General features: G+C 32.7%; 1 protein-coding gene and 1 pseudogene across 9 annotated transcripts in view; one reads left to right on the top strand and one right to left on the bottom strand.

Annotated features, from left to right (window-relative positions):
• TBC1D19 (TBC1 domain family member 19) overlaps nucleotides 1-24,493 on the top strand; it is a 107,223-nt gene that overhangs the window by 23,169 nt on the left and 59,561 nt on the right. For 7 of the 9 annotated variants that reach the window (XM_025051782.1, XM_006918947.3, XM_015595037.2 and 4 more), the window contains 5 exons: nucleotides 965-1,040; nucleotides 11,972-12,046; nucleotides 13,235-13,298; nucleotides 14,268-14,314; nucleotides 17,784-17,894. In XM_025051782.1, the coding sequence (XP_024907550.1) occupies nucleotides 965-1,040; nucleotides 11,972-12,046; nucleotides 13,235-13,298; nucleotides 14,268-14,314; nucleotides 17,784-17,894 (373 nt within the window). Of the gene's footprint in view, nucleotides 1-964; nucleotides 1,041-11,971; nucleotides 12,047-12,856; nucleotides 12,936-13,234; nucleotides 13,299-14,267; nucleotides 14,315-17,783; nucleotides 17,895-24,493 lie in introns of those variants that run through there. The other 2 variants (XM_015595038.2, XM_025051783.1) reach the window with 2 other exon arrangements.
• On the bottom strand, nucleotides 20,159-20,277 carry LOC112485589 (annotated as a pseudogene).

Raw genomic sequence — 24,493 nt, 5'->3', positions numbered from 1 at the left:
CTGTGCCTTGATTATTACATTCCAGCCATTCTGGCTTTCCACCTCAGGGTCTTATGCTCGCTGTCCCTCTACCAGGAATGGTCTTCCCCCAGTTCTTTGTGTCGTAGACAACTTCTTCTCATTCATGTCTTAGTTCAAGTATTAGCTCCCCTAGATGCCTTCCCTACTCTTCCAAACCACTTCTATCTCATACTCTGCTCTCATTTTCTCATGGCACTTATTACTACCTGATATTATTCTATGTGTTTGTTTTTGTAATTATTGACTTTCTTTACTAGAATGTTAGGTATATGAGAACAGAGGATATTGTCTTAATCATCACCATATACTTAGTACCTAGAATGACTCAAAAATTTGTTGAATAAATGTTTTCTTAGTAAAAATAATACATTTTAAATATAAAATGTAAAGTTACTTAGAAAGAAACAAAGAATTCATGACATTAAAATTTTAAATTTTATTGAACTTGTAAATTTATGCATTACATATTAAAATGAGAATTATAATAGATTATATTTATATTATTATTTCAACTTTGTAAAAATATATAATCATTTGGAAAAGGAAATTGGGGTAAATGAAAAGAGTTGATGTATTAATAAGTCAATGGATTTTTTTCAACCTGTCAAGATCTCTCTAAATATCATATGTATATGTTAAAATTAAGTTATGACAGTTTTCATATGAGCATTTGCAGAGCTAAATAGTTTTAAAATTACCTTGGTTTATGGATTAAGATTATTATGCAACTTAGTAATTAAGTTGCTTAAATAAAACTATAGTACTAATAGGATAAGAATAAAGAATTTATTAGTCTGTTACACTTCGTGTAAACATATAGAACTGCTAACAAATATTGTTTCATTTCTGACATGGACTACAGAGGTAAGTAATTTCTAACCAAGAGAATTAGTTAATTATCAAGAATAATGTACAATATTTAGCTGCCTTTTTTTGTCCCTAGGTTTCCTTTACCTAGTCATCCTGCTGCACCTCCTGAACATCTTAAAGAACCTTTGGTATACATGAGAAAAGCACAGGTTGGTTATTGTTCATTTTAAATTATATGTTTCCATGCCAGGTTATATAATGCAGAGCGAAAGACCGTTATTGCTATCAGGATTATATATTATCCTTTATATGAAAAACTGTGTAAGAACTGCTAAAGTGATGTGAATAGTATTTGCATACTCTTCTTTTTTACTTTCAGTAACCAAGGATCACACTTATTTTACTAAAGTAATCCTGAAAACATTGAGTAGAAGAAAAAAATTATGAGTCATACTGGCCTGAAATTTAAAATATGATAAAGGTATTATACAACAATCAATCCTTATACTCTGTGATATTAAAGGAATAAAATGGGAATGAACTGACTCACTCTTCTCTTAAAATCTTGGCTTTTGAAGCCAGTGTTATTGATACTGTAGTTGAAATATATTTGTTCTCACAGCAGGCTATTATGTACTAATCGTGTTCTTTTGCAGAAGTCAAATGAACCTGCTATCTAAAATGAGCTGAAAACTAACACCACTTTAAAAGAATAAAATAAAATAATTGAATCAGAAACAATATAAAAAACTGTTAAAATAGAAAATCAGTTCTGTCACATGCCCCTGACTGTAAACTGTCCTTTGCCTCAGTGGAGCCTGATCCACCTGCCTGCCAGGTGGCACTGTTTGTACCTCACAGTGCTTGGTAGGATCCTGACTGCCAGGGCCAAGGAACTTAATGGCTATCACAGAGTTACTCTTCTTTCTCCATCATAGTCTTATAAATTATTGTAGAAATTTCAAATATACCCCCAGAGAACTCCCATGAACCATCATTCAGCTTCAACGATGATGACAGTGGTTCCGCTGTGCCTAAGAAATATTCCTCTACTGTGAGCTACCGCATCCCACTGCAGTGGTATGAGGGGGGGATATTTTTCAAGTTTTATTTTCATTTAAAACCCCTCAAAATTAGATTGTGAAAGGAAGCAATAAAAACAGAAAACATGGTGATATTTGAGGAAATATGTAATATATTTCTATCTCTAGGTGGTACCTAGACAATATTTCTTTATTATTGATATGTCATAAAGCATAGTCATTAAATGACATGTGTGAAAGAACTTTGGTCTTTTGTTATGAAAATATAAACTCAAAAAAATAAAAATAAAAACGTTGGGTCTAAATATCTTTTGGCGAAATTTGAAAATTTCCAAAAGTTTTATAGGAAGTATCAGTTTTAGCAAACTAGGTGTAAGAAACAAAACACAAAAGTTGGTTTCCTCTCTTGACTAAAAAGAAGAGATAGAGAGATAAACAATAGATCCGTTCTTATAGTTTACCACTAGTTGCTGAGCAGGTAAAGGAATGGTAAGTGTACGTATTGTGTATATGTGTGGTACTTCTCTCTTTTCTTTCCCAACTTAGCCACCAAATCAGGGGTTGGCACACTATAGCCATGCACCAAATCTGCCCTGCCACCTGTTTTTATACAGCTGGCAAGCTAGGAATATTTTTTGAACATTTTCAACTGATTGAAAAATTGAAAGAAGAGTAATATCGTGTGACCCATTGAAAGTTACAGGAATTAATAAAATAGATTTTATTGGAAAATAGTCTTATTTATTTATATATTGTCTATGGGTGTTTTTGCACTACAGTGTTGGAGTTAAGTAGTTGCAGTAGAGACATTATGACCCTCAAAGTCTAAAATATTTACTGTTTTCCCTGTTACATAAAGTTCGCCAATCTCTGTACTAAAGTATTCAGTCTTAAAGAGTAGGGACTGTGTTTTTTAATCTTCAACATCTAACACAGTGCCAATCTACAGAACACTGTCGATAAATATTTGTTGAAATAATCAATTCTTTAACCATGGTTATGCTGAATGCCTCCTCTACCAGTTAGTGTCTGCCTTCTTCCTATGTTTGTTCTCCTTGAGTCATCTAGTTCTTCAGTGGTCTGCTCTGTCGGGGGAGTTCTCTCCTGTTTGCATGAGAGCTACCCCGTCTGGATCGTATCACTACCATCCCATCGTGTTCTCTCCTGCACTTCATAAGCTCCCTCATAAGCTCTTGTTTCCTTAGACTTCTATTCTGTCTAATGAATAGAAGACTGTACCAGTCTTCAGCCTAAGGCTACCTCTACTGTCTATTTTTCTCTTTTTGGAAACTGTTGTATACTTAAGAAGAAAATCACATAAGTTTTATGTTTACCATTAATTTTGTCTAAGTTCATTTATTTATCTTTCAGCAGATTCATTTGCTGCCTGTCGATCCTTTTATTATTTATTATTCATTTTCTGCTTTCCAGGTTTTCCCAAAGTTTTTCCACACTCATGTAGCCTGAAATCCTACCACTGTCTCTCTCATTTTTAACATTTGACAACTACTTTATTAAGGATATTTAAGTCATCTCATTCAAGCTTCCATAGCTTCCCTGTTTTCTGCCACATCTTTTTTTTTGGCTCCTGTCATCATGATCAACTATCTATTGTATATTTCTTCTGTGAGAGCAAACTCAACATGTCTAAAATTGAGTTTATGATGTTATTCCTAAAATGAGCATCTCTTCCTATTTCTGTTCATTGCTTTCTATCATTATTATAGTAATTTAGACTTGAAATATCTTTAGTCTCAGTTTTCCACATCCAGATAGTCACTAAGTTCTATAAATTATTTCTTTCCATAGTATTATAGCCTCCTCTTCTTTTTATTATCAAGGCCATTACCATAGCGATCACAATGATGAATGATGATGATAATGACGACTATATTTTATTGAGTGCTTACTTTGTTTCAGGCATTAATTCACATCCTTGTCTTACTCTTACACCTCCTAACTTTCAATGTGTCTCTCACCCCATCACCTTATATAATCTCAATACAATTAACTTTAACTACAAGCAGGTGAACAGCTCTATATCTTACTGCCTTCTAATAAACTTTTAGTGACCCCCAATTGCCTAACAAAGTTCCTACTCCAAAGCCCAACATTTAAGAATTTTTACTATTTGTCTCCAGCTTCCCCTTCACCTGCTCAGTCTCTGCTGTCTTATAACTGTCTTTTGTGCCCTTCCAAGTGAATCATTTTTCCTTTTTCCTCTTTCATCTTTAAGATTTTTCTTATTTTGCTTTCTTGTCATGGAAAGCCCTGTCTGCCTGCTTTGCATTACAGAAATCCCATCTATTTTTCGAAGGTCAGCTCAGATGACATCTCTTCTCTGATGTTGTTGTTACCCCTGTTTAAAAGGATCTCTCCCTTTTTGGACTCTTTTAGCACACAATCATTTTATGGCCCTTATCATAAATTTCACTTTATTATAGTAATTTTTGTACACATCTTTCTGACTTTTGTTATAAGTCTTTTGAAAGCAGTAACGATTTCAAAACATTTTCGTTTTGAAATCTACATCCACTACATCTAGTATACTTACTTTTATGTAGCAGGAGTTCAGTAAATTTGCGTTAAATGAATAGTAAAGGCGTTTGCTATCTCTTCTACCAATGATTACAATATTCTTTTAAAAGATATTTACTGAATGCCTACTAGTGGAAGACACTCTGATATATGCTATGGAGATTTGGAAGTAACTTAGACATAGATTCTACCTTTAGATAATTTCATGCTTTAATAGTTGAAAGAAGACTTGGATACAAGGAATTGTAATATAAGGTAGAAAGTGCTGTGTGCTATAGGGGATGTGACTAGGAAGTTTTGTAGGAACACTGGGAAGGAGGTTGGGACAGGTGGTTCCTTATTAGATTGTTATTTGCTCTTTGTAATCAAAAATCACTTTTATTTGGTAAAATATGTGGGAAAAATATTTTTGGAACTGTACTCTAGAAATTTTTGATTCCTTTTTTTCTAATAAAGTTTTATGAGTTATTTTAACTTCACTTAGCTCATCTTGTGCCTTCAGAGTTGGGGTGTAAATCACCTCTCAGTAGTCTTTGGCAAGCTGGGTTGGTGTTTAATTTTCTGGGCTGATGAGGGAAAGCGTCCTTTTATGCTGTATTGGTATTTCCCAGAGTATTTTCTGCTGAATACTAGCCCTGAGAGATGCTCCATCACAAAAGGTTCCATGGACAAAAAATTTGAGAATTGAGGCACACACTACCTTCTTGTTGGTAACTCATAATTTATTTTATTGTTTTTAATAGATTTTATTTCTCTATGAGTTTTAGATGTATAGAAAGATCGAGAGGGTAATACAGAGAGCTTTCATAGATCCCATACCAGTTTCCCCTATTATTAACTTCTTACATTTGTATAGTATATTTGTTATAGTTAGTGAACCAATATTAATATATTATTATTAGTTAAAGTTCATACTTTATTCATATTTTTTAGTTTTAACCTAATATCCTTTTTCTGTTCCAGGCTTCCATCCAAGATACCACATTACATTTGGTTGTCATGTCTCCTTAGGCTCCTGTTGGCTATGACAGTTCCTCAGACTTTCCTTGTTTTTGATGACCTTGACAGTTTTGAGAAGTGCTAGTCAGGTATTTTGTAGAATATCCCTCTGTTGGAATTAGTCAGTTTTTTTTTTTTTTTTATGATTAGACTGTAGTTGTGGGTTTTTTTGGAGGGAGACCACAGATATAAAGTGCCATTTATATTCATCACATCGTATCAGGGTACACACTATCAATGTGATTTGTCACTGTTGATATAGACGTGGATTTCCTGGCTGAGGTAGTATTTGTGAGGTGTCTCCACTGTAAAGGCACTCTTTCTCTCCCTTTATATGCTGTACTCTTTGGAAGGGAGCCACTATATATAATCCACACTTCAGGAGGGGCAGTTATGTTCCACTTCCTTGAGGAGGGAATGCCAACAGAAATTATTTGAAATCTTTTTTGCATGGAAGAGTTGTCTCTCCCCCACCATTTAATTATTTATTCTAATCACTTATGTATATCAGTAGGGATTCATGGATTTGTATCTTATATTTTGGGTTTTAATCCAATACTCCTTAATTTTGTTGTTTACAATCTATTTTGGCATATTAAAGGCTCAGAGAAGTTCAACAGTAAAGAAGTGTTCAATTTTATTTAATCCAGTGTTGTTCAAACTTATGACCATGAAACCAATGTAAAATACTTTGGGAGTTACTTTGCTACACCTTGAGGAAACAGCAGTATTTGAAGAAACTGATATACAGCATGATAAATATAAAGGCATGAGTTTTCTTGTGAAATACTGGTAAGCACATAGAGTTCTAATATGTGCCAGGTACCATTTTAGTGCTTTACAAGTATTCACTGATTTAATACTCATGACAAGCTTATGAGGTGAGTTACTCTTATGATGTTAAGTCTAACTTCATAAAACTAGTAAGTGGAAGAGTTGGAATTTGAACCTGGAAGTCTGGCTCTAGGTGATATTCAGCCTATTCCACTATCCAGTCCAGAAATGCTCAGGCAAACTCAAAATATGCTATGTGGTTGAATTACCCTGCTCCTTGTCAATATAGTAACGTAGTCAAAAATAAGAAATTTGTTAGTTTTATATTATTTCAATTCTCATCCCCTTACTAATTGGTCTTTCTATTTTCTGTACTGTCCATTTCTTAAAACTTCTAAGACTTTTAGGATACAATTCCAGTCCTTTACTCTTGCTTACAAGGCTGTAAACGATCTTGCCCATTTTTACCTCTCATTTTCTCTCTTGCCTTCTCACACTGCCCCATCCCTCTCCATTTCCACACACATTCTCTCTGTCTAATCATGCTTGATCTCTTTCAGTTGTTCCAGTGGGAGAGCTATTGCTTGTGTTGTTGTTTCTACCTGAAACTGCCTCCCCACAAATCTCAAATGTTTCTGGCTAAGTTTTTAAGGAAGCCTCTGACCCCCAGATTTCAGATTTTCTGGTACTTTTCTTGTGTCTCCAATCCTCTACGCGGGAGGCACCCTATACTTCCTACCACAGTACTTGGGTTGTTTGTATCATTACCGAGATTCTGTAGTCTCTGTGAAATAGGTTCAGTGTCTCTCTTTTCACAACTTATCTCCAACATCTGGCACAGTGCCTGGCCCATGGTAGATGCTCAATAGATATTATTTTAAATGATGAATGAATGGAATAAACAAAAAGTGGAAAATGTTCCTTCCTAGAAAATATTTATATCCTTTTTCCTAGTATAATTATACTTCTAGAACCTTATCTAAAGGAAAGAATCAGAGAAACAAAAATTTATGTTCATGATAATAGTAACAAAATTTTAAAAATCTAAATGAACAGTAATAGGACTTGCTCAAATATAACATGGTAGCTCCAAAAGACAGTGTTATACAAGCATCAATATGTCATTTTTTTAAAGAAATATTATGAAATAAGTACATACAATGTAGTCTCAAATGAAAAAAGCAAAATATAAAACAATGTAATTCCACTTTAAATATGTACATACACATACATATCTCATTTATATACATACACACATAGAAAAAAATGAAAGAACAAAATGTTAACAGTGGTTATTTTTGGCTGATGGAAATTTGTGGATGCTTATTTGTTATTTTCTTCTTTACATAGTGTTCTGTTTTATTAATTATTTTAAATAAATGTGTACATTGATAATTAAAGAAGAATTAGTAAAATATTTTCCAGTTAGGTAGTTGTATTATAATTATTTTGCTTTTCTTTATTTTTTGACAGGGTGAAGTATTTTTTAATTTTATAATTTCATAACTTTTTGCACACTATTATAGTTTTTAAGGACTTATTTACTTTCATTGTTATAAAAAAGATAATAGCTAATACTCATTTAAAGATTTCAATACAATTGTGATTCTTTTATATAAATCTTTTGCTTCTCATGGCTTAGAAATTGGCCTTATTTATAAAACTCTTGAAATCCTTTGAGTTAATATCATAGATTTCAATTATTAGGGAAACTGATTTGAAGGCAACAATAATTTCATTTGGAGAGGATATGGGTTTGAGTGAAACATAGTGTCTTCCTATTTAAACATTTTAAATGTAAAAGGCCATTCATTTTCCTTTTAAATAGAATTTTAAAGCTTTTTTTATTTTGTGGGTCTTTTGGGTAGAAAACATTACTTTCTTTCTATTTGGTATTAGCTTACTGTCATTTAAGAACTTATTTGCTATTTTTGCTCTTTTTTTGGTGCTAAGTGTATATTGAAATTTTTACATAAACAATAGAACAGGAATAACTATGATTTTTTGAATATTTATTTTAGAAACTCGGGGCTTATTTAGTCACCTCTACAAATAGAACTTGAGAAAAATTAAGTATCTATAAAACTGGAGCTGAAGTGGACCTTCAGTTTTAGCCAGTCTAACCTCTGGAGTTTATCTCCTTTTATTCAACTACTTCTGAAAACACTGACTTAAGCCATTTTGGTTAAGTCTACTTGTTGGAAAGTTTTTATATTAAATAGTCATATGATTCTTGTAAGATTTACTCACTGGTCCTAGTTTTGTATATGGCATATAAAAGGCATTAAATTAGTCAGTGAGTCGGTGAGTCAATGTGTAAACAAAGGAATGAATGAATACCACTTAATTAAGATTAGAATTCTTGAGAGAACCTAAGGGATGACCCAGCTTGAAAGCAGCCACTTTTTTCATCTTGGATTTCCCTTCATTGTCAGGAAGTTCTATTCCTATTTCTGATATCTATGGAAATGACTTCTCTGACCATCTGACCGAAGTTCTTGCAAGGGGTAGCTTGGAAAAGCTCTGCCAACATTGTCATTGTGTCAATATGGAACAGGGAATGGAGAAGACATGGTGAATCACTTTTCTTTCATTATTTTTAGGATTTTAAAGCAAGTGGTATGTGTTCTATTGACAGCGAGAAGTTTTGCTCTAGCTTCCTGTTTCTTTGCTCATTCTTTTATGTTCTTTCTGTGGTTTATGATATATGATACAGCCCATATGAACTTTTTGAACCCATCCCACATAATTTGTTTACCTGCCTTATTTTCCCCACCACAAAAACAATGTGTTTCTTAGGGACAGGGATGCTGTTTTTAATTCATCTTTAGTGGCATATGTTTAAATAGGTGCCTGATAAATATTTGTTGAATATGTCTTCTCATTATTTGAAAACTCAACTACTACACCTAATTTTCCTTTGTTCTAGCCACAAAAGTCCCATTTTTTTTTTCTGAACTGAATATTCTTTTCCTCTATCCTTCCTTAATTTTTAGTCATGTTCTTTCTTCTCTTCTGGGTTATTTCTAAGATTCTGCTTTGAGAACACAGAAAAAAATGATAATCGAATAAAGATTTAATCAACATTGCTTTCTTTATCATTCTATTCTCATGTGTTCTTTTTAAGTTTCCTTATTCATAAAAGGAAGGTAATGATACCTATTTCACAGCATTAATAACATATATAAATTACAGAACTCTGTTTCCTAAACTCTTTTCATTCTTTTTATTCCGATATCTGATTTCTGTGTAACTTTTTTTCTTAACTATTTTCTCTCTATATCTAACATCCAATGTTAAATTTAAAATTGATAAGTTGAAATACTTGGTACAGCGGGGTACCCATTTAGGAGAACTACGATTAATCACTTAAAATTGTAGTTTATAGAAATCACCTGAATGAGATATTTTTGCCAAAATAATCTTTTTAAAGGATAAGTTAACAAATATGTTTCAGAATATCTTGTTAAAGTGTCATTCCAGAAGATGATATTCTATTTTGAATGGCCTTCACGTTTGAGGTTTTAGACTTTATGCTATGTTAAAATTGTGTTTTGCAGTCTTGAAAATATGTAAGGAATATATTATGAGCCACACATTGTATCTACTGTTACTTTAATTTTGTTTTTATATGAGAGTTGCCTTTTTATCAGTTTAAGAGCCCTTTTTATGAGTGGATGAAAATGAGAATATTTTGAATCATATTTCAATAGACAGCAATTTAGTTCTTTATACAATAGGATAAATAATACAAATTCAGGGATTGGATTTTTAATCTTCATGCAAATTTTCTTTTTATAGTAATGATTAAATTAAAATTACTTTCTTAAAAAAATAAGTTTTCTTGTACCTGATCCCAGCACATTCTCGAATGGGGAGCAAGTGACAGAAGGCTAATTAGAGGAAATGTGATTTAAGCTGAGATGTAAAGGTCGAATAAGGTTTACCCAGATAAATTGAGAATAAGGATGTTGGAGATGAAAGTGAGCTGTATTGTAATTAATGTTTGATCATGAATAAGGTACTCTAATATATTTTAAGTTTCAGATCTAAGAGAAATATTTATGATAATAAAAAGAACTGAAAATAAGCTGGTAAATGGAATTAGTTTTGGGAGTATTTTATATAATTTATTAAGAGTAATATTTTATTCTTGAAGATCTATTTTATATATTTAATAAACTAAGGCTTATTTCACACAGCTCTATATTTTTTCTATAGATGATTTTTTTTTTGTTAATTTATTGTTTAGGCCATTGTATCAGAAAACTTTAAAATGCTCGTAACATTACTTTGAGTAGAAAACTGTTCAGTTATTGAACATCTGTTATGTGCTAGACAAAATGAGATAATGTGCCATGATAGGTGAAGGAATTGGTGCTTTGAGAGCCCATAAGCAGTAGGCACCTAATATCATCTGGGGTGGAAGACCAGGTAAGAGAAGGCTTAATAGAGATGAAGACCTAAAAGGTAAATAAGATTTATTCAGATAAAGTAGGAATAAGTATGTTAGGGAATGGAATAGAGCATGGGGAGTATATCCAGATAAAGAGAGTAATGTAAATGTGTGTGTTAGAGAAGCTATGAATGATAGCTGTGGCAAAAGCTTTCAGTTATTGAATGATTATTATCATTATTACGTCACCGTTCAAAGTACTTTACACCTTTAACCTTTATAATAACCACATAAAGGAACTATTGTTATTATTCTACTTTTATTGATGGGTTATAACCGTCTTTTATGAATAATATAATATATAGTTCTTTTCTCTTTTTCTTGGTCTAAATTTTGGAGCTTTGGGATTATTTTATTTTGGTTTCCGTGAGGCAGAAGTAGACTTTAGGCATATTTTAGTAAAAAGCCAAACAGAAATTATGACATTTTATCTTGGCATTAAAAAGAATAGTTTACTAAAATATTCATGATACACATGAATAATCAAATCTATGACTATTAAAATTAACTTAATATTTCAAGTTTACAAAAAATGTAGGGGATAGAGAAGAAGGTAATCAGTACCATGAAAAACAGTAAGACAAATCCAGATTGTGATACATTCTAAAAAATAACTGGCCTGGACTCCTCAAAAAAGTCAATATCCTAGAAAAGAAAATGACAAAGAGACTCTAGATTAAGCTACACTAAAAGAGACATAACAACCAAATGTGATGTAATGAATGAATTTTTAATGGATCTTGGGTTTAAAAAAATCTGTAAAAGATATTTTGGGGACAACTGGAAATTTTGAATATGGACTAAATATTAGATGATATGAAATATTATTATTAATTTTTAAGTGTGATAGTGATATTATGGTTTTGTAGGAGAAGTTCTTAGAACATTCATACTGAAGTACTTAGAACTGAAAAGTCATATGTAATAATTTCTGTAAAATTTTATTTTTTACTAGGTCATTAATGTGGTTCCTGAGTATCAAACATTTATAAAATGCTTAATTTAATTTACCTTTTTATTATCTGCTATTTTTTCTTATAATGTTTATCACCATGTGATTTATTAATTTATTATTTTTTTACCCTCATTCGCATCCTCTGCTACAGTGTCAGTTTCATGAAGACTGAGATTTTCTGTTATTCACAGCACTAAGGATAGTATCAGGCAGTAATGAATATTTATTGACTGAACTAATGAATACTAAATCCCAACCATCCTCACCATTTCTATCTAATTCATTTTTAATTTTTTTAACCAGTGAGTTTTTTTTTTTTTATCAGTTTCAGTATTGTTAACCAGAAACGATAATAGATTTTTCCTTATGTTTCAGGGAAGTTGGGAAAAAAGAATTTTGAAGAGTCTAAATAGTATGTGCACTGAACTGAGTATTCCATTGGCACGAAAGGTACTTTTAACATTTAAGTATTTTAATGTGTATCGAGCACTAGGAAGTATCATGAAGATATAACTGTTAGGCAGATTTATCTTTTTTTTGGCTAGTGTATTGGTTTGTTTTTTGAAACAAATCTGTAAAAGGCCAATTATATGGGTGTATTCTATATAGATTTCTATTATATATGTTGTAATGCTGTTTGTAATAAACCTATAACTTGAGAATAAATAGAAATAAAGTATAAAATCTATAATATAAATTATTTAGAGATTTGGCTATAAAGGTTATAAATGCACTTTAAAGATTTTAATTACCTTTAATCTTTTTACTTTTTGGCTAATTAGCACAGTTACCATATTTTTTAATTAAAGATGAATTTCAGGCATATTGTCATCTTGTAATAGCCAATATGGTACCATCTTTCAGTATTAATATAGGGAGTGAAAAGAATGATTTGTCATCTCTCTGCAGAACTTTTTAGATTGAATAGTATTAAATTTACTTAGATCTAATATTCAACATTTGTCTGTCAGTCTGGGCTTTCAGCGGGGAGGGATGAAAAAGGAGAGAAAATCTACTTGAGGAGTATTCTGGATTCTTTACAGCTGCTCATGAGTAGGGGAGAACAAGTTTCTCTCCACTTCAGTCTCCCCACTTGATATTTATTCCGCTGTTGGACAGAATATAATGAATGTACTTTGGATAATGTCCAAGGACAAGTCACTGAAGACATCAGAAAGATGGTGTAAAAAAAAAAGGATAAATTTATATGAAAAACTGTCTAAATATGTAGTATTGTGTAATATACTGTCTTTCATATAGGAAGATGATGCTACTGACTCACAATCATACTCTCTTGGCCAGTCCCCCTTGCGATGCATTTCTGAGGTTGCTGGATGGGGTAAGAGGTGTAGTATGTGGCTGAGGAGCAGTTTTTCTTTGTGAAATTTACTGGCCAGTACAGGTTATTTACCTTCTTTTCTTGAACTCATTAGCTGAGCCATTGAGACTAGATATAATAGTTCAATAATAATAATAATTTAAGTGTAATGCCAAAAAAGTTTACCATGTGTAATGAAATTATTTTTCCTTATGTTATAGTAGCTTATTTAAAACTTTAGATAAGTTATCAATTCTTGTTTTTCAGCTGCATTGCTGAACATCACAAAATGAAACCAATTTTTAAATTACCTTTTTTAGAGGCCAGTTGGAGAACAGAAAGAACTCCTCAATAAATGGAATGAAATGGGAACTGATGAACCAGGTATATTAAGAACTTTTTTCTACATGGGGTAGTGGGAAAAAATTTGCCTTCTTAATTATGGGTCCAAAATAACAATATTTACAATTCTTTTGGGTAGATAGCAACTTTCCCTTCCCAGTAATTTACTATCATCTATTTTGTTTGCTTAAACTTCTACTTTGCAGCTTAAAAATTCCTAACTTTCAGTGTTCTCCATTATTTTTAGAATACTTAAATCAATTATACTTTTTTAAAGGAGCACTTGAAAACATTTTTATAAAAGAGTAAATTAAATCATTCAGTGGATTTCTTAGACTCATAGTTAAGGTAAATATTTTTCAAGCTTTAATTACATTGAGATGTTAAAGATAGGTTAATGGGTTTTTTAAATGTTTTTAATGGCTTATTTTGGTTCATTTTAATGTTTAAAATTCAGTCAACCAATTTTATAAATGTATAATGGTTAACAACTGTATATAATTCACTATTTTATATATTTATGTTATTACATAGGTAGACATGTAAATAATTCCTCACCACGCCTTAAAAATATGTGTGGAGAATTGAGCAAGAAGAAATAGGTGCCATAATAGAGGAAGCAGTATATTATAGAAATTTAAAAGGGAAAACAGTTCAATACAACTAGAGGGATTCACTAAGAATGCATTGTTTATATTCTATGTACTTTGAGAATTCTCATATAGAATTTTTATATTATCTTGACACTGTTTTTTCAACTCAATTTTAAGTAACCTATCACAATTTTGTGAAAGGGAGACTCTTAATTTCTTCCAGAATATGTCATCTAAGCTATCAAGGGGAGGAACTGTCTTTTTATTTTTGTGTTCCCAGTATTTAACAAAATGACAAGTGTTTGAATTAATCTAGCTGCACAGCAACATATGAAAGAATTATTAATATTTATTATTAATAAACATTCATAGAACATATTAACTGGAATTTTGTTTTAATCTATCTTTTTAATTCTAGATTTAAGCCTTTTCAGACCTGTTTATGCGCCTAAGGATTTTCTTGAGGTAGGTTCTATTGGTTAAACATATGTATGGTAATAAGGGGAAAATGTGAAAGAAATGATAATATAAGAATAGCTCCAGGCAGTGGAATCACCATGTAAATAGCTCCTGAGTCATTGAAGCCGTGGAATAACATGATCATATTTGTGTTTGGAAAATGCTCTTGGAAAATACATTGGAGTGTGGAAAGATTAGAAGCAAGTAAATCAATTAGGAAGATTATTATTAAAAAATAGTGACTGTAAATCATGTATCCTGCGGCCTGGCACATATCGGTTCTCAGTGAATATTTTCCTTTTTTATTCCCTCCCTCTCCTAAGTGGTCCAGGCCTAAACAATGTAAATGCAAAGGACATTAAGTAGCACATTATAACTGACTAGTTAGTACATTCTATCCCATCTCGATGAAGGATCACTACAGACTTCCAGGTATCCCTGGAGATAAGCATAGATAGATAACAGCTGCAAGTTAATCTAACTTTAACTGCTCTGTCTCTAACAGGTAGAACAATGTTGAGCATATTCTTGCTCAATAAATACTTGTTGAATGAATGAGCGAATGAATGAATCTTTTACATTTTATTTTTATTTCTTTTCTGAACCTATTGTCTCTGATACCAGTTTGGCAGCATTAAACATTGTTAGAAATTATTTCAGACCTTTGGAGTTATAAATGGCCTGCTTTTGACTTTAAACACAAGTTAGGTTGGTCAGAAACTGCCTTTATAGTGATGGCATTATTTCTTTTACTTATTAAAGGTTTCTCCTAAACTCTTTCCTTTTTTAGCACTAAAGGCTGAAATTCTATGTATTTTTTACATGGCTACCTTTAACAATATTTTTTCTCCTTAATAGTCATACATTCTATTTCCTTAAAGACTGTTGCCGAACTGATCCTTTATTATTCACACTGAGATTTTTTAAAAATTTTATTTTATTATTATTTTCAAGTATATAGTACATTTGTTAGACATTTATATAGTTTATAAAACGATCCCCCTACTTGTTCTTTCTCTGCTCTGGCTCTCCACCTAGCCATTACATTAATGCTCCCCATCCCTGTGACCATCTATCAATTACTGATTTGTACTTCTTTAACCCTTCACCCCTTTCTGCCAGCCTCCCGACCCCCCTCCCCTCTGTCCGTCACCAAATCGTCCACTATATTTGTGAGTCTGTTTTGATTAGTTTGTTCTTTTTGTTCCTTAGATAACCGCATATAAGTGAAATCATATGGTATTTATCTTTCTCTATCTGACTTATTTCACTCAGCATAATAACTTCTAGGTCTATCCATGTCATTGCAAATGGTAGGATTTCATTTTTGTGTAAGAGTCTGTCTTTACCCCATTGTACATTCTTACCTTCATTGTCATATATTAAGTGAGCATATAGGTGTGGGTTTATTTCTGGACTCTCTCTTCTGTTCCATTGATCAACGTATCTGCTTTTATGCAGGTACTCTGCAGCTTTGATTACTGGAGACTTGTAGTGTAATTTGATATCAGAAAGTGTGATAACTTCGCTTTTGTTCTTCTTTCTCAAGATTGCCATGGCTATTCGAGGTCTTTTATGTTTCCATATAAATTTTAGGATTATTTGTTCTAGCTCTCTGAAAAATGACATTGGTATTTTGATAGGGATTGCACTGACTCTATAGATTATTTGGGGTAGTATGGCCATTTTAATGGTGTTGATTCTTTCTACCCATGAGCACAGTATATGCTTCCATTTATTTTTAGATTTCTTTTTTCAACGACTTGTAATTTTCTGAGAACAAGTTTTTTATCTCCTTGATTAATTTGATTCTCAGGTATTTTATTGTTTTCGATGCAAATGTAAATGGCATTGTTTTCTTAATTTTTTCTGAAGGTTCATCATTGGTATATAAAATGCCACTGACTTCTGAATATTAATTTTGTATCCTGCTACTTTACTGAATTCATTGATCAGTTCTAACAGTTTTTTGGTGGACTCTTTAGGATTCTCTCTATATAGTATCATGTCATCAGCAAATAATGAGAATTTTATTTCTTCCTTTCCAATTTGGATACATTTTATTTCTCTTTCTTGTCATATTGCTGTGGTCATGCTGAGATTCTTAATTCAAGAAATTTTCTATAATTATTTCCTTAGTTATAGTTTCTGCATTTCTAATATTTTCTCTTTTCTATTACCCACCTATTCATAGTTTCTTTTCTTTTTCTGTGTTTCTAAGTTTCCCATTTAATGTGATCCCTTATTTGTGTAATTATGCTAAAATTGTACTGTACTATATTAGTCTGTATTTAATACTATTGATCCTTTGCTAAATCTTTTATTTTTTAAAATAAATACCACTGATAATTTTAGTTTCAATTTGTGCTTGCAATTTTAGGAAACATTTAGCATAATAGCACATTCCATTTTATCAGCCATTAGTTATCAGTTCATTAATGCCTTCCTCACATATGATAGTGTTTCTGTTATCATAATCTCCTTCACTGGATTCTTGATGGTTTCATTCCCTCAAGAGTTTTAATTTTAAAATATTTTTTAAAGTTATTATTTTCCTCAAAATGCATGTTAATTGATAGAAAAATAAGAAAACATACATGACAAGAAAATTTAAAACAAAAATTACTCATAATACCATCGTATAGCAATAAACACTACAATTACTATAATTTTTAAAAACATAATACATTGTGAACATTTTTTTATGTTATCACCTATATTACTTATATTAATTGAGGTATGTTACATTGTATTTTATTATGGTAATTAATCATAATTTATCTAAATAATTCCCTCTAGTGGGATTAAGTTGTTTTATGATTTTCCATTATAAACAGCACTTCATTAACATTCTTTCTGCACTATTTTTGCAAACATCTTTAATTATTTCCATAACTATACTCATTGAAATTAGATTCTTAGATTAGAGGATATGCAGATATCTTACTTTTTTTAATTTGTTTAATTTTGAAAAGCATATAAATAGTCTTTCTTGTTAGCTTGCCTTCTGAAAATTTCCTTTTTTTTCCCGTGTGGGTTTGGTTTAGAGGTGATACCCTGCAATATTACTTAACCATCTTTCTAAAAGCATTGTCAATATTTGTTTCTAAAAGGATTAAAGTTGGTCCTAACATTTTCTCTGATAAATATTACAATCAAGCATTTTTAATTTTTCTGTCACTTTCTCTGGTCTTATTTTTTCTTACCATCAAAACTTTTTCTTTAAAACTAAACTTTTTGGTTTTTCATGATAGATTATCAGTTGGAATATTAAGCCATTCTAATTAAAAGCATGTTTATGGTATTTTAACTTTTTAGTAAAATTTAACAGTATTTTAGAATGTCATTAAAATATATGCATAACCCTAAATAGTTTTTAATTTTGTGGCGATACATCAAGAATATCACTGCAAATTTTATAAGTGTAGATATCATATAAAGAAACTAATCAATTTCATTGGATTTGTTTTTAAAGGTATTAATTAATCTTCGCAACCCAAATTATGAAAATGGTGATTCTCTTAGTTTCAGGACTCATTTGGGTTTAATCCAAGTTCCTCTGAAAGTAAAAGACATCCCTGAATTGGTAAGTACAGGCATCTAAAAATAAGTTAACATAGTTTGGAAGACAATCATTAGAAAAATATTTTAGTGCAGCACATATCTAAATAGGACAATCTGCTCATTAAATAAATAAATAAATAAATAAATAAACGAATGAATGAGTAAATAAATAAAATGAAAAGTTTCTTTTTTATTTTAAATATGTCATAGAGAGAGTGAGTCACTCTGCTAGTAGGACTAAAGATGAGCTTGCATTGACCTATAAATGCTTTTGCTTATTCTTCATTTTAATAAACATCGTAGATTTACAAGACAGCTTGTTAGTATTCAGGTGCTTAATGTATGTCTATAAAACAGATGGAAACAAATTGTGAATTTTATAAATTTTTTAAAAAGAATCTATATATTTTTGTAATTCAAGCAATCTTTATTAAGCTCCTGAGATGGTGAGGCATTGCAGGAGATAAGAGAAAGTAAGGATGAGTTAGAGACTGTCTTTGCTCTTGGAGACTGTCACGTTTTGGTGAGAAAGCTAGTTTTAAAATAGAGTAATTTGTAGAACGGTGGGGAGGTTTCCTTAGAGTGGAGTTAAGAAATTATCACTCTTTCTTTTGTTAATCACCTCCAAAAAAATAAAGAGCACAGAAATGTAAATGTTGTCTTTGGTGAAACAGAAACAATTTTTACCTCTAAGCTTTAATATATTAAGATAGAGAGCTGATGAGAGAGTGATAAATGACTTAATCATGGAAGAAGAAGGTCACGCCTAAGTGGGAGAAAATGGGAGATCTGGATAAGAAGTGTGCCAGTAATTAATCGATTATCTTCTGCTCCAAATCTATCTTTTTCTGCTCCGCTTTATTATATTAGAGCTGGACCTTATAAACATTTCTCTTTTGCCAACTATCTTTATATTATTAGACTTTGTTGATAGAGGGTTCTGGAGGGCCAGTGTAAGTCCATCATAGCAAGAGAAAGAGGCTTCCTTTCCTGGTTGCCTTGTGTGGGAGCCAGCAGATCAGCATGTAGAAGGCCCAGTAGCACTCACCTCAAAAGCCCTCAACTAACCAGCTCCAGCCTGTATCTTCTGGTGAGTTTCTTCACCGCCCCTGGTCTGCACGTTCCTGTGGAACCCACTCCCTCTCCATAGAAGTCTGAGGGCAGAAGGGACCCTTTCCTGAATCCTTAGTCCCTTCTTGATTCACCCTTCTTCAGCCTAGAAGACATAGTTGCCTTCTGTACTTGCTAATTCCATGTTACCCTGGTATGGTCTCTATTTCCTGATTGGACACCGACTGATACAAAAAGCAAGATGATTTTCTACATAGAACTTTGGAAAGTCTCAAGAATTGGAGGCACCACATGTTATAAAAGACCATGGTGAGCCATCGGACTGAAAATGGAGATTGTGTGAAAGTCTGTATCAGGAGGGATTAATTCCCCCAGGCTCCTTCCCCCTGCACAGTCAGGTGACTCCTCCCCACCACAGGAGACCAGAGGCATATTTATTAGAGAAGCAGAATCAGAAAGGCTCTGAACTCGGAGATGTCAGACAGGAAGCAGAACAGGAATGAGATGCTGTATTGAAAATGGAGGAATTAAGGTGACCAAATAGTGAAATTAAAATCTTCATCCCCAGTCACCACCACTGTGCCCGCCCAGTTCTCTCCTTTCTCACCTTCCACTGACTCTAGAATGCCAGAGAAAAGACTAACAGAGCTTTGACAAACCCTTACAACAAAGGTAACTAGCTCGTTATAAAATTGCCTCACAGTGAAGCCCACCACATGCTAAGCCCAATCCTTACAGACAGAACTTCCAGTCAGTTTTCTATTGCCTCGTTCCTAAATATGAACGACCAGTCTGGGATCTTCATTCATTTGAAATCTTCCAATTTGAAAGGCAGAGACCAAAACTAAAACAAACAAATTAAAAAATAATAATAGCCAAAATAGCCAATTTAAGGAATGAGTACTTATCATGACCACTAATAGTTTTTTCAGGTTTGAATTTACTTTCATGTTCACAAGATCCAATAGCCATAACCTGGCACCAGGTTCACTTACACTTGAAGAGTGGTAAAGGACAGAAAACACAGCATGTGATTATCAGACAGATCTTCACTGGGGGTCTTTACACCCAACCAGAGGCTACTTACCAGGCCCCACAAGAATTGCATACAATTGGAAGTGACAAGGTCACACAGAGAAGTCTTATACACAGTAGGAACCACTTCTTCTTCTTATTTTTCTTTTCTTCTTCTTCTGTTTTTTTTTTTTTTTTTAACGCCTACAGCACTTGATCTTCCTAGGTGGTCTCCCATCCAAGTACTAACCAGGCCTGACCCTGCCTAGCTTCCGAGATCAGGCGGGATTGGGCGTGTTCAGGGTGGCATGGCCGTAGACAGGAACCACTTCTTGTAATGCACATGAGCACAGCATCCAAGTCCTCTACTAGGCAGCGAAGGCCTGTGTTTTCCAATAGATTTTTATAATCCATTTACAGTCTTCCATTTCAGACGTAATTTATCAGTCAAGGGTCATATTTTTTTTGAACAAATAACATTTCTTGATAATACAGCTGGCATTCCTCTTCACATTTTTAAGTGTGTTTGTGCGATCCAATACATTTTCAAGGCAACAGTGCTGAAAGAAGGTAAACCCAAGGCCAGCTTCACACAGACAAAGGGGTTAGCCTGTTGTTGAGTACTTCTTCCCAACAAAAGACTTAAAGCAACCATTAATATTTTCGGAGTGAAACTATTACTCATGAAACAAGAACAGAATTTTATTAAAATAACAAAATAAAACATTAGAGAGTGAAAAAGTTCTTTTAGCTAAAAACAAAGGTGAGGAAATCTATCAGAAGATAGAACAAAAGCAAAAAGCCAAAAAGATGAAAACTAAGAGAGAAAAAAGTTTTTTTTCCAATTAGAGAATCAGTCCAGGAGGGCTAACATCTGACCAGTAGGAGTTCCAGAAAGGGGAAACAGAGGTAAGGGAGTTTTTAAAAATTTCCAAGAACTGAAAGACAGAAACCTCCAGTATGAAAAGACTCACCTAGTAGCCAATGCCATGAATAAAAGAAATCCTACAAGACACCTGAAAGAAGACTAAAAACTTTTTATTGAAGCAAAACAGAGTATATATGTAAGTGTCAGGAGTCAGAGTGTGGCATCTGACTTCTCAGCATCAAGACTTACTTTGAAGTCAGAGATTTCAAAGTAATTCCTCTAAAAATCCAAATGATTTCAAGCGCAGTTCTGTATATAGCCAGCAGTGAATGAATTGTGAAGTTGGAGTAGAAATTTTCAGAAGTATGTGATCTAAGATATTTACTCTTATTCAGGGAGCTATTGGTAGAAGTGCTCCAAGACAAGGCCATAAACAAAAAGAGCAAACAGAGGACCCAGAAAACGAGATTTCAACCTAAGAGAAGAATTCCTAGAATGATAGTGAGGAGAAGTTCCAGGACATAAGGTGCATAACAAGACCACAGGGCATAGCGATTCCAGATTGGAACCGGGGATTGTAGGGTTCCAGGATGGATGCCTGCAAGAAAAACCCCGACAGTGTAGATGATGTGACAAGTTTGACCACATGCAAAATTGTATTGAGTGTTTTTTCAGAGCTGTGAAAGGGTGTAGGAAGAGGTAAATGATTAGAGAAAGTTGTGTAAGTGAAAAAATGGTTTAATTTTCAACTGAATGAAGTACAAGAAAGGAAACAGTTACAGCATATTATGTGGTTTAGTGAATCATATTTGAAGTCATAATAATGTAAACTTAATATATATTTAATCAAGAATTGATATATAATTATATTGGGATAATGGAGAAAGGAAAAGAGAGGTACATGAACTGAAATCCTGATTTACCACAAAAATCAATAGATATCTTAAACTGATAAAAAATAGCAACATACCCTTGTTACTTGAAATATGGAAATACATACCAGGACAAAAATACTGAAAGTGGTTGTCCCTGGGTAGTGGGCCAATTATGAGTGTGTGTGTTTATGTGTGTGTTGGAGAGGAATGTGTAACACAGGGAACTGCTATTTTGTTGTTATAAGTCTTTTAGCTGATTTGACTTCTTAAACTATTTGCTGTATGTAAAGACTACATAGCATGGTGGTTAGGCAATTAGATTCTGAAGCCAACTAACCTGGGTTTAAATTCTTGTTTTGCCACTTTTACTGGCTGTGTGACCTTCAGCAAGTTTTCTTGACCATGAGCCTTAGTTTTCTTATTTGTAAAATAGGGATAATAATATCTCATAGAAGTCTTGTGCAGATCAATAAGTTAAGGTAGAAGTTATGGGTTGAATTGTGTCCCCCCAAAAGATATGTTGAAATCCTAAACTCTAGTACCTGTGAATGTGACCTCATTTGGAAATAGGCTTTGCAGATGCAATCAAGTTAAGGTGATGATTATCTTAGAGTAGGGTAGGTCCTACATCCAATATGACTATTGTCCTTATAAGAAGAGGAGAAGAGTTGCAGAAGAGAGAGACACAAGGAGAATGTCATATGACAGTGAAGGCAGAGATCGGAGTGGTGCCTTTGTAAGCCAAGGAACACCAAAGATTGCCAGCAACACTGGCCCCTTAGAGCATGGCCCCTTAACACCTTGATTTTGGACTTTTAGCCTTCAGAACTGTGAGAATAAATTTCTGTTGTTTAAAGTTACCCTGTTAGTAGAACATAGTAAGCAGTATATAATTATTAACCATGACTACTACAACTTTGATACAAAGTTAATTTTTAAAAAGTTATTTCTGAACAGTGTTATAAGTCCTGTATTAGTAGTGATTTGTACAAAATGCCATGGCCATACAGAAGAGGAAATGGCAGATTCTTCTCCTGGAAATGGTGGGAAGTCTTCTCAGGGGAATTTGCTACTAAAGAAGCCGGGAAAGTTGATAATGTATGAAAAGGTTCAGCATGTGTGTGAGTGGGACCAGTTCTATTTTCTGTCTGTCTGAGGCAACCTGGAGCTGATGTGGATTCACTCTTAGCTATTGAAAAAACAAAAACTTGTGACTAATTTTCAAGAAATTGTGGCTATTCCCATTAAGAGTGTGGTTAGTCCTTTTCTTCCTACAGTTATTAGAGATAGTTGTCGCTGCCTTCCCTGAATCACATGGTCTGGAGATACAATAATTCTGGCTCAAGGATGCATGGTTTATCTGTGACCTTGGTCTGTCTGTATGAGTATTGAACTTGGTGAGGTTCAGTGAGTCTGTAATGGATGACCCTTAAACCTACTTCACAATGTTATGTAGACACTATGTTAACAACATTATGTAACACAATGTTATTTATCAGTGTTAAAAGGAAATTTTTTGAAACTGTAATTTATTAACTGTAAGGTGAAGTTCCCAACTAATTCCTATTTGCTAATTTAGTCATGTGGCAGCAGATTGGAACTAGAGCTCAGTGATGTGGTTTAATATTTATTGAGCCCCTCTGCTATGTGTCACTTAGCATTATGCTAAGTACTGGGGGTGCAAATGTGTATAAGACAGTCCCTCTCTTTCAGGAGCTTTAGGCTAGTGGGGAGATGGACAGTAGAAAGATAATTTCAATGGGATGTGATTATATGCTTTGGTAGAGGTTGATAAAAGGCAATATATGTGCATAGATAGTTGCTTAAATCAGCCTGGAATATCAAAGAAGGTGTCCCAGAAGGTGTAACATCTTGGGTGAGTTTTGAAGGAATACTGCGATTAGGGCTCAGGTCAACTGATGTTGAGCAAAAAATAGTCCAAAGCAGTGAAATAGAAAATGGATGTTCAGTTTTGTTTATGTTCTAAACATGTCTTAGCATAAGTATAATTCTTCATTGTGATTATAGAACCTAACACTGAAATGTTTGTTGGACTTAAGTCCCTCTGTAGTATGAAGATCAAATTAATTAAAAAATCAAACACATTATCATTAATTCTAATGATTTTGGTGAAGGAAGAGTTTAAAATAAATGGATGACAGTGGTCGAAAATGGAAGAATAACATTACATTTTTACCTCTTTAGTCATTAAAAAAATTGTTAACATGATGCAGTGTTTTTTAAAAGTATAGATAAAAATCAAGTTTAGTTAAAAATTGAAATATAATGCAGTTATTTAAAATCAATACAAAAATGAAATGTGTGTGCATATCAGGCTGAATAACTGTCTTGTGAGGGACATTAATAAATTACTAACTTAAATAATAATAGATAATTAGAAAGATTAAAACTAATTTCATTTTTTAAAGGAGAAGGAAGTTTGTTTTTAGCAATTAGAATAGTAACAAAACACTGAAGCAAATATTAATAGAAATATTTAATTACTTAGGGAAGAAAAATAATACAAATAATACAGGGTTGTTATATATTTAAAATAACATTAAACATGATTACTTTCCCCAGACATTACTAGATAAGTAGAGGAAGTCTGGAGAATAAATCTAATTTATTCTTATTTTAGCAGAGCACTTGATTGTCTAATTTTACTTAAAAATTATTAAGTTATTTTGGATATTTGTAGTGTTTAGTTGATTAAGAGATGAATAAAGTAAGTACCTACCATAGGAAGCACAGATACAGAATTATATTGGTCATTTTAGACAATGATTTTAG

The sequence above is a fragment of the Pteropus alecto genome, unplaced genomic scaffold (assembly GCF_000325575.1).
Source record: "Pteropus alecto unplaced genomic scaffold, ASM32557v1 scaffold5, whole genome shotgun sequence".
NCBI lineage: Eukaryota > Metazoa > Chordata > Mammalia > Chiroptera > Pteropodidae > Pteropus > Pteropus alecto.
Note: the sequence above shows the minus strand (reverse complement) of the source record. Positions and strands in the feature narration are given on the sequence as shown.